We start from the raw sequence: 11418 nt of genomic DNA, 5'->3' as shown, positions 1-11418 counted from the left end.
TCCGGATGATCCGGGCAAGTCAAACTGCTCGGGATTTCCTCTCGGTGACGAATTTCTGGGCGGAAATGGAAGATTTTCGGGGCAAAATTGAGGAGATTTCACGGATGGAAGGTGGGGAAACTTGGGGAGATGCTAGATCCACTAGAAACCAAGCAAATCCATGGATCAAAATCAACAAAACATCATCAAAACTCACAAATCACAAAAAAAATTGGGGCTATTTTTGGTGGAGATTTTCAAATTTAGGACGAAATCAAGCAAAAGAAAGCTAGAAAAAGAGGGGTAGGGGCTCCAAATTCGTGATCAACCTTGCTCTGATCCAAGATGATGTAGGGTGGATACCCTAAACGGCCGATCTTTCACGAAAGGAGCGGATTCCGACTAAGAACATGAGGGGAAAACGAGGGAAAACACAAGAGGATCTCTCAAACCAACAAGATATAGTCACACATATGCTAGATCCGAGTACACATAGAGATCACACGGTCCAAAACCAACAAAAGACGATACATAGGGTAACCGGTTCTTCTTCGTGAGGAGGTCTTGATGGGGGCCACCCGTGAGGGGGTCTTGAATCCAAGGTGGATCTTCTCTGTAGAGGCGCGCGGTCTCTCTCGTGGAGTAGATCCGTATGGATGAGCAAAGCTCTATCTCAAATGAGTTAAACCTATGCTAACCCTCAAATGGAGGAGGGGGAGGAGTATATATAGTCTAAGCTACGAAGGGGTAAGTGAGGGGCGAAGGGGTACATGGGCTTCGGCCCAAGCCACGCACGCAGGCGGGGTCCAGATGATCCGGATGGTGGCCCGGATGATCCGTGTGTCGGGGGTCTGGATTATCCGGGCGGCCGGCCGGATGATCCGGCTTCAGGTGAAACCTTCGGGTGTCTTCGACGCAGTTAGCCGGATCGTCCGGGTGGTCATCCGGATCGTCAAGGCTCAGTCCAGATCATCCGGCTGGGGGTCCGGATGATCCGGGCAAGTCCTGTCTTGTCCGTTCTTCTTCTTCCTTCTCCTCTTCCATGCTTGGCCTTGGTCCTTGGATCCTCCATGGTCATCTCGGTTGTACCTGAGTATATGCAAGGTCCATGCATGAGGTAGTAACCATGTCTCATATGTGGAAAGTGTCGGTTCAAAGAGGAGTGAGTTCACCTTGTGTCCAATGATGCATGATCGAGGTCTCATCATATGTCCTCTTGGGGCTTGGGGAGTAGTCGAAGTGTACATGGGATGATCGTAAGATGCACCGCATCATAGTATTTATATGAACTGAATGCAGATAAGATATATGATACTCCCTCTCATCCAAAAGAAGTGTCAGTGACTTTAGTTCAAATTTGAACTAAAGGTAAACTAAAGTCACGACACTTTTTTTGGATCGGCGGAAGTATTTGTTATATGATTGTGGTATTGTTCTTCACGATATTGTGTGAACGTCAATTGCACAATTTTTAGCCCTTGCGGACTTGAAGGATGTTATTTTCTTTGTGGTGCGGGGCTAGAGGTACAACGATGACAAAAGCTACCTCTCTCCTTAGCGGATCATTGGTAAGGGGAAAACAAAGACCCATGTGTTTTATGCCGCATCCACGCGGAGACCCTTTATCACCATCATACTACACCAGTAGGTATTGGAGGGACGATGTTGGCGTGGGTGGTACGAAGCTCTAACAGTATGCACGTATCTTATTATTGGCTCCGCCCACACAATACACATATAACATAAATACGTATATGAACCAAAGGTTGTGTTTTTACACATTTAAGTATTATAAATACAAGTGGTGAATCCTGACTCCCGAAGAACACCTTTAAGCCTAATGCAGTTTCTGTCATTTTCATTACTTTCTTTTGTTCTTGTTCTTAGTGAAAGAACATGCACACCCCTAATGATGGTTTTGGTGTTAATGACAATAAACATTAGACGACTAACTATGTTTCGAGCATGCTTTCAGTTTACACTAAGGCATCCTATTCACCCCCCTCTAGTCCGCATTTAAGGTATCTTTGATCCTTCACTTAGTTACTATTCTCGCACACTTTAATTCTTGCTTGAACATACTTGCAATATTTCACTCTACGCACCGCTTTTTCTTGGGATCTATAATAACTTGCAGGCACATGGTAAACCTATATAAGAGGCAAAATGCCATTTCGTCGGCTCTTTGTGGGATCAATACTCTTACTTTGAAAACAACTGCAACTAACCATGTTCCCTCTCATGACAATAACTTTGCCAACATAAGAACATCCATATATTCCGAGCATATTACCTTGTTGTGACCATTTTGGTCGAGGCAAAGAACACTGGATAATTATTGCAGCGGAAACTCCAAATAACTCGTACAGACCCACCAATACACCACATGCGATCTACTGGGGCTTGCGCCCTAGTTCTTGCACTTTATGTTAAGATTATCTTCTTCCATGTCTGACCAAATCAACATGATAGTTGTTGAATGCACCCACAATGATAATATAAAAAGTGTATACGCAACATTCTCAACACAAAGAAGTTGCTACACTAGTTTCATCTTTGCGGAAAGCTAGGTTTGCTTTGCAAATACCATACTAGATTGTAAACCAATTAAAAATGGCATTTGTAAAACAAATACTAGTAAGTAAAGAGGGAAATCTGATCCAAAACCCAGTTTGTAGGAGGAGCAAACACCAACCGGCTGACGAAGCAAGTAGTATGGGAACGAGCACCAGCACCACCGACAAAGCTTGAAGAATCCCTTCCGGCGGAATGAGGCGAGGGGGCCTACTCTGCGAGGCGACGATCGTGAAGGAAAACGCCACACAAGGAAGAAAAGGACATGGGGAAGGAGACCAGATAAGAATAACAACACAACACAGGGGTGGGCCAGATGTAGAACAGCCAAAAAGTAGCACAAACGAGTCGCTAACACACGGGACCACAACAGATAAAACCATAGGGCCGAACAGGGAAACAATGCAAACAAATAAACATGCATGGCCAAGCCAGCATAGAAAGAGTGCCAGCCAGCATGCACGCGCGCGCGCGCACACACACAGAGTAGGGGTACTAACCCCCGCCTGCCACCACCACTCCCCGCGTACCGCAACACGTCTCGAACTTTGTGTCACTGCCCACTTCCGGTATACCGCAAAAGCGTCTGGGGCTAACAAAACAGAAAGTAAACCCATACATCCACTGACACACGTGAGACCATAAGGATAACATGGCTGCAGTGTCACAATCATCGGTAGGAAACAAGCGAGGCGAGGACATGGTATTACCCAACAAGCTAAATAAAACCTCTCTGCATGAGGCCTAGCACACGCCGATTCCACACAAACCGAATGCTGCCTCCCAACGATCCCCTCACCCCAAAGACAAAGCACAGATCCCAGTAGACGACAATTGAACACAGGCTGAATTCCCACCTGCATAGTGATCCTCTCACCCTCCGACAACAATGAACAGGCCCCAGCACACGTTGATTCCATACGAATTGAATCCCTGCCTACCTAGTGATCCTCTCACCGCCAACAAGACCAAACGGGGCATAACGAGCGGATGCAAACAACCAGGTAGACATGTTTTGGCAACAAACGAAGGAGACCGACTGTCCACCGATCCCCCCCCCCCCCCCCCCAACGAAACCGAATAGGGCACACTGGGTGGAGGCAAACAACCAGCTAGACAGAACGAGCATGCCCGACCAAAAAGGAACGACACTAACGCCGCCCAAGCAATCCTCTCACTCCCAACAAGATCGAACAAGGCCTAGCAGGCGGATGCAAATGGTCAGGTAGATAGGACAAGTAGGCTTGGCAGCAAACTAATGGCACCGACTCCACCAGCCGGGCAGACGAGACTAAACCGGTCGCACAACCGACGCCAAGGGGCCCTACGCGCGTCCCAGGTCCATAGAAGTCGTCGAGGAGATGAGACACGAATTAACCAGAACGGACGATGGCAAAGCCGCCAGGCAGACAAAGTGTACCACACTTATGAGATCAGACCGAGAAAATCGCCTGATGGCCCTAGAAGGCGGATACTCCAGCATCTTTAAAGAAGTAAAAAAAAATTGCGAAACTTAAAAGAAGTAATGTTGGACTTGAAACTCCAGTCTATATACGTGCACTATGCACTTCCTTCAAAAAGATCCAACGCGTTAAAAAAACATGTCCAACCGCTACAAAATAAGTTACCGTTTTGGCCGGGGTGTCAAATATATATATTACCATCCACGTGCTTGTTTAACGAGCAAACTAGACGTTCAACATTCTTCAACGAAATAATAATCCATGCCTTTGTTTAACAAGAATTAGTCTCTGTTGTTCTCAGCTCGTCCCCCAAGCTAATTCATTCCTTTGTTTAACAAGAATTAATCTGCTGTACGTCCTCTCACGGCACGCAGCAAATCACTCTCATCCTTACCTAGAACCTCAGCAGTTCAGTACAACCGAGCCATCACTCATCTGATCCCTATAAATATGATCCACATTACACCGCCAATAATCATCAAACAAGATAGATCACCACAACCTCCTCGATCTCCACCTTCTACCCCGGCCGGCCATGGCTAGCTACTCACAAGGTTTGCTCTTCACCATCCTCGCATGCGCCTGCGTGCTTAGCACTCTTGCAGCCCGGGACCTTGCCGACGATCGGTCCATTGTTGCGAGGCACGAGCAGTGGATGGCCAAGTATGGCCGTGTGTACAGTGACGTTGCTGAGAAAGCACAGCGGCTAGAGGTGTTCAAGACCAATGTCGCGTTCATCGAGTCGGTGAATGCAGGGAACGACAAGTTCTGGCTCGAGGCTAACCAGTTTGCCGATATCACCGAAAATGAATTCAGGGCTACGCACACGGGGTATAAGGCGCCGGTGGGTGGTAACAAGGGCAGGAAGACGGGGTTCAGGTATGCGAACGTTAGCCTCGATGCTCTCCCGACGTCTGTGGACTGGAGAACGAAAGGCGCGGTCACTCCCATCAAAGACCAAGGCCAATGTGGTAAGCTCATATTCAGACAATTAGACGTGACCATTGTCAATTGTTCTAGAATTTGATTCTACAAAAATTCTAGGGAGCGTTGATATTACTGAAGTTTCATAGGTTTTAGCTATAGTTCACCAAAATGACCAATGTTTATGCTGGAGGTAAGCTGAAATCCAACCAATTTTTGAGAGAAATTGATAAAAGTTCGTATAGTATTTGAATTGGCTCAGATTCGTGTTTGGCTGATTTTTGTTAACAGAAAAGAAAATATTTCCATACCTGCTGACTGAAATTTTGAAATTTCAGGTTTTATTGGAAATGAGAACAATGCACATGACCATACTAGTTTACACTATCTTATTCAACTATTCTTGTCTTTTTATGGACAGTGACTAACCTATTAACACATGTGTAACGTGGAATATTTCAGGCTGTTGCTGGGCCTTCTCCACGGTGGCCTCCATGGAAGGCATCGTGAAGCTGAGCACCGGGAAACTGATCTCACTGTCGGAGCAGGAGCTGGTGGACTGTGATGTGGACGGCATGGACCAGGGGTGCGAGGGCGGGCTCATGGACAACGCCTTCGAGTTCATCATTGACAACGGCGGCCTGACCACCGAGGGCAACTACCCCTACACAGGCACTGACGGCAGCTGCAACTCCAACAAGGAGTCCAACGCCGCAGCGTCCATCAAGGGGTACGAGGACGTGCCGGCCAATGATGAGGCGTCGCTTCAGAAGGCGGTGGCCGCGCAGCCCGTGTCCGTGGCCGTCGATGGAGGGGACAACCTCTTCCGGTTCTACAAGGGCGGTGTTCTCTCTGGCGATTGTGGCACGGAGCTCGACCACGGCATTGCGGCAATTGGGTACGGCGTCGCCAGCGACGGGACCAAGTACTGGGTGATGAAGAACTCGTGGGGCACATCATGGGGCGAGAATGGCTTCATCCGGATGGAGAGGGACATCACCGACGAGCAAGGCCTCTGCGGACTCGCCATGCAGCCTTCCTACCCAACGGCATAGCGCTTATATACTCCTACCTTTGAAGCCTGTGTATACACATATATACCACCTGCATGATTGTGTAAACCAGTATGTGATTACGTATTTATATATGTATGGAAAGAATAATACTAGCTATTTCAATATACTCCCTCTGTTTCTTGTATTAGTTTTTTCTAAAGTCAAATATTTCTATGTTTGACTAAGTGTATAACAAATTTTTTAAGAAGTCATTTGCTATTATTTGGGTGCTGAATTAATTTATACTCACTTCGCTCACAAATATAAGATATTTTGGATATTTAAATATGGACTACATACAGATAAATGACAAGAGAAATACAACTAGCCCATGGCCCATTCGGTGATGGAAAAACGAACGAGGAGGGGGGGGGGGGACTATATCTCACATTAAGTGGGACAGTAGGATGTCTCACTGAAGGGGTCTACAGAAATCCGGTTGGCCCATTCGCGCATAGTTAATAAAGAAAAAAGAGAGAAGAAAAGGGAGCTCATGGGGATTCGAACCCTGGTCTCATGATAGCAAGCACGGTTAGCCACTGGCTTGCCTCGGGTTCATTGTGAACCAAGTTTTCACTGTTTCTTCTTCATTTTTCCAGGGTTTTTTTCTTTTATTTTTTCAGCAGTTTTTCTCTATTTTCATTAGGGTCTTTTCATTTTTTTTGATTTTCTTTATTTATCTATTCCTTTCTTCTTTTCTTTTCTTTTTCCTTCTATATTTTTAATTTTTCCACTTGTTTAATCCTTTTCTTCTTTTTCTTTTGTTTATTTTGTTTCTTTTTGGTTTCATTTTTCTATTTTCTTTGTTTCTTTTGGTTTTCATTCTACATCTTTTTATATATGTCAACAATATTTATCTAACACACATTTAACATTTTTCCAATACCAATTTAACATTTTTATAATACCAATATTTTAAAATATACATTTTAAACATGTTTTTAAATACAAAATTAACAATTTCTAATACATGGTCAACATTTTTTCTATGCATATTAACATTTTTCAAATGCTTGATTAACATTTTCAAAATACTTGTTCAACATTTTTTCAAATGCTTGATAAATATTTTTATATACATGATCAAATTTTTCCATAATTTTTTTAATAAATGGTCGACCTTTTTTTATACACATTTAACATTTTCAAATGCTTGATTAAATTTTTTCAAATATTGTTCAATATTTTTTCAAATGCTTGATTAAATAATTTATATATATGATCGAATTTTTATAATACATGGTCGACCTTTTTTATATACACAATTAACATTCTTCAAATGCTTGATTAAAAAATTTCAGACACTTGTTCAACATTTTTTGAATAGTTGATTAATATTTTTTAAATACATGATCAAATTGTTTCATACACATTTTTTTGTATACATTTCCGTATATGTGATAAACATTTTCTCTATACACATTTAACATTTTTCAAATGCTTGGTCAACATTTTTCACATGTTTATGTAGAGTGATTTTTGTATATGTATTTTTTACAATATTTGGAAGTATAAACGACAGTATAAAAGAAAGCAAAAAACATGAAAAAAAAACAAAAGATGAGGCTGTTGTTTCCACGTGCCTGGGCCAGCACAACTCGCCCATCATTTAGTGATGGTTCCTCCCGTCTCATTGAATGTGAGATATAGGGCGCCTTAAGCACCGGTTGCAGTTGTTTCTGCAAAATGGATTAACTTTTTTTCAAATTTGATGATTTTTGCAAATTTGATGACCTTTTATTTCAAATTCGAAGAACTTATTCAAATCCAATGCACTTTTTCAAAATTGATGAAGTTTTTCAAAACTGATGATTTTTTGTTCAAATTTGATGAACTTTTTTCAAATCCGATGAACTTTTTTAAATTCAATCAACTTTTCCAAGATCGATGAACGTCTTTCAAATTCATTGAACATTTTTTAAATCGATGAACATTTTTGAATTGATGAACTTTTTAGATTTGTTGTTCATTTTTTTTAAAGTCAATGGTTGACTGATGCTCGAGCGACCAGGGGGAACCGGTGAAGCGATTGACCGCTCACCTTAGATGGGCCGATCCACGAGCAGGGGTGCGTGAGCGCCCGTTCCTTCAAGTGTCACTTAAGACACCACTTAGGAGCTCCCAGGTTTCGACCATTCTGCTTCCTTCTTTTATTTTCTTTTCGAACTTAAATTGATGGGTTTTGAAACATTTGAGGTTATAAAAGTATAAAAGAAAAATGTATAATATTTATTAATTTCAAATGAATTGTTAAAAGTCAATACACATTTTAATTTTGACCGGTCAATAACCCCCCCCCCCCCCCCCCCCCCCCCCCCACCCCCTCCTCGCGTTGAAAATTCAAACTCATATGTGATTCAAAACTGAGTTAAGACTATGACTGTGTGTTATTAAAACAAAAAACTGATTCAAAATTCAAACTCAAATAGATTTTTTGTTTCCATAGCACAAGTTATAATACCATTTCTTTGACCTACAATTTTTATGTTTGAATATTGTATCTTACAGATTTAGTTCATGTTACTGTTCTCATTCCATTTTCCTTTGGAATTTAGAAGCCTATTCTCCTTCGGCGATATATGTGTTTGAGCTAGTCTTAGCTCGCGGGTCGAACCAAGTTTATTTCCCCTAAAAAAAGTTTGCATTTAATAAATGAACAATGTCCAACCAAGGTTGAACTAGCCTACCACTAGAAAACAAGTTGCCACTTGGGCCGAAGTGTCCAGACGTGCAAATTGTACTTAACTGAGTATTTTACAACTGATCATAAACTCACTGTAAGAAACGGATAGTTAAAGTAATTATTTTAGTCCCCTTATCAACATGTTTGTTTAGCGAGCAAACTAGACGTTCAATATTCTTGAACGAAATAATAATCCAGTCCATCCATGCCTTTGTTTAACAAGAATTAGTCCCTGTTGTTCTCAGCTCACCTGCCAAGCTAATTCATTCCTTTGTTTAACAAGAATTAATCTGCAGTACGTCCTCTCACGGCACGCAGCAAATCACTATCATCCTTACCTAGAATCCCCGCAGTTCAGTACAGCCGAGCCATTAATCATCTGATCCCTATAAATATGATCCACATTACGACCCCAATTATCATCAAACAAAATAGATCACCACAACCTCCTCGATCTCCAACTTCTACTCCGGCCAGCCATGGCTAGCTACTCACAAGGTTTGCTCTTCGCCATCCTCGCATGCGCCTGTGTGCTTAGCGCTCTTGCAGCCCGGGACCTCGCCGACGATCGTTCCATTGTCGCGAGGCACGAGCAGTGGATGGCCAAGTATGGCCGTGTGTACAGTGACGCTGCTGAGAAAGCACACCGGTTAGAGGTGTTCAAGGCCAATGTCGCGTTCATCGAGTCGGTGAATGCAGGGACCGACAAGTTCTGGCTCGAGGCTAACCAGTTTGCGGATATCACCGACGATGAATTCAAGGCTACGCACACGGGGTATAAGGCGCCGGTGGGTGGTAGCAAGGGCAGGAAGACGGGGTTCAGGTATGCGAACGTTAGCCTCGATGCTCTCCCAACATCTGTGGACTGGAGAACCAAAGGCGCGGTCACTCCCATCAAAGACCAAGGCCAATGTGGTAAGCTCATATTCAGACAATTACATGTGACCATTGTCAATTGTTCAAGATTTGATTCTAGAAATATTCTAGGCACCACTGATATTACTAAAGTTTCTTAGGTTTTAGCTATAGTTCACATAGAATATTTCAATTGATAAAAGTTCGTATACTATTTGAATTCGGTCAAAATCGTGTTTGACTTATTTTTGTTAACAAAAATGAAAATATTTCCGTACCTTCTGACAAAAATTTCAAAATTTCAAGTTTTGTTGGAAATGAGAACACTGCACAGGACCGTACTAATTTACATTATGTTATTCAATTATTCTTGTCTTTTTATGGACATTGACTAACATATCAACACCTGTGTAACATGGAATATTTCAGGGTGTTGCTGGGCCTTCTCCACGGTGGCCTCCATGGAAGGCATCGTGAAGCTGAGCACCGGGAAACTGATCTCACTGTCGGAGCAGGAGCTGGTGGACTGCGATGTGGATGGCTTGGACCAGGGCTGCGAGGGAGGGCTCATGGACAACGCTTTCGAGTTCATCATCGACAACGGCGGCCTGACCACTGAGGGCAATTACCCCTACACCGGCACCGACGATAGCTGCAACTCCAACAAGGAGTCCAACGCCGCCGCGTCCATCAAGGGGTACGAGGATGTGCCGGCCAACGACGAGGCGTCGTTGCAGAAGGCGGTGGCCGCGCAGCCCGTGTCCGTGGCCGTTGATGGAGGGGACAACCTCTTCCGATTCTACAAGGGCGGCGTGCTCTCAGGCGATTGTGGCACGGAGCTCGACCACGGCATCGCCGCGGTCGGGTATGGCATTGCCGGCGACGGGACCAAGTACTGGGTGATGAAGAACTCGTGGGGCGCATCATGGGGTGAGAACGGTTTCATCAGGATGGAGAGGGACGTCGCCGATGAGCAAGGCCTCTGCGGACTCGCCATGCAGCCTTCCTACCCGACGGCATAGCTTATATACTCCTACCTTTGACGCCTGTGTATACACACACATATATACCACCTGCATGATTGTGTAAACAGTATGTGATTACTTATTTGCATATATGTATGGAAAGAATAATACTATCTATTTCAATATACTCCCTCTGTTTCATGTATTAATTTTTCTGAAGTCATACATTTGTATGTTTGACTAAGTGTATAACAAAATATATCAACATCTACAATATGAAATAAGTAAAATCTTTTTCACAACAAATATAATGATAACCCCGCAGAATCTTTTTCACACGTCATTTATTGGGCTATTTGTTCGCATGATCCGTCATTTTTCCCTTGTTTCTGGTCAGTCGTTCCTTCTTCTGTTGGCCTATGTGGCGATTTTCTAACGCCATTTTCTATTTTCATATTTTAAACATGTTTTAAATAGTTTTTATATTAAAGCATATTTTTTCAAAAGAAAATGTAAAAATATGAAGATTAATTCAAAAAATAGTGAGACTTCAAATCTACACTATATAGATTGAATAGGTGTTAATAAAAACATTTGGCTCATTTAGAGTAGGTTAAAAAAAACTTGATTACAAATGGGCTGTTTACCCTAGCCTGGGAGCTCACTTGGAGCACATTTCTCAAATTCAAATTTCTTTGACCTCCTCTAAATCATCCCAAATTTTGCACACATGATATCCTACACAAACATAGATAGTTTGCCAAGGGTTTTTTTTTTTTTTGCATTTTCTTGAATTTGTACTGTCCTGTCGAATGTCAGTTCAAAACATCGGATAATGAAACATGCTGGTGGGAAAAAGCATGCATTTGATTTTATTAATAAACATGAGACAAATAACATGTGTGATCAGTGAAGCAACA

General features: G+C 42.9%; 2 protein-coding genes across 2 annotated transcripts; both read left to right on the top strand.

Moving 5' to 3' along the window:
* The first annotated feature begins 4551 nt into the window (after positions 1 to 4551).
* Positions 4552 to 5995, top strand: LOC109772344 (senescence-specific cysteine protease SAG39-like). The gene is made up of 2 exons (XM_020331029.1): positions 4552 to 4987; positions 5403 to 5995. Exons 1-2 carry the CDS (start codon positions 4552 to 4554, stop codon positions 5993 to 5995), a joined length of 1029 nt encoding a protein of 342 aa, XP_020186618.1.
* Positions 5996 to 9157: 3162 nt separating this feature from the next.
* LOC109772345 (senescence-specific cysteine protease SAG39-like) lies at positions 9158 to 10555 on the top strand. Its single transcript, XM_020331030.1, has 2 exons — positions 9158 to 9593; positions 9963 to 10555. The coding sequence occupies exons 1-2, from the start codon at positions 9158 to 9160 to the stop codon at positions 10553 to 10555; spliced, it is 1029 nt and encodes a 342-aa protein (XP_020186619.1).
* The last annotated feature ends 863 nt before the right edge of the window (positions 10556 to 11418 follow it).

The sequence above is a fragment of the Aegilops tauschii genome, chromosome 6 (genome assembly GCF_002575655.3).
Source record: "Aegilops tauschii subsp. strangulata cultivar AL8/78 chromosome 6, Aet v6.0, whole genome shotgun sequence".
Classification (NCBI taxonomy): Eukaryota; Viridiplantae; Streptophyta; class Magnoliopsida; order Poales; family Poaceae; genus Aegilops; species Aegilops tauschii.
This window is presented reverse-complemented; position numbering and strand designations above follow the sequence as displayed.

Coding starts and splice junctions, on each gene's coding strand:
- LOC109772344 (XM_020331029.1), top strand. CDS start 4,552: ATGGCTAGCTACTCACAAGGTTTGCTCTTCACCATCCTCGCATGCGCC. Junction 4,988..5,402: donor CAAAGACCAAGGCCAATGTG/GTAAGCTCATAT, acceptor GGAATATTTCAG/GCTGTTGCTGGGCCTTCTCC.
- LOC109772345 (XM_020331030.1), top strand. CDS start 9,158: ATGGCTAGCTACTCACAAGGTTTGCTCTTCGCCATCCTCGCATGCGCC. Junction 9,594..9,962: donor CAAAGACCAAGGCCAATGTG/GTAAGCTCATAT, acceptor GGAATATTTCAG/GGTGTTGCTGGGCCTTCTCC.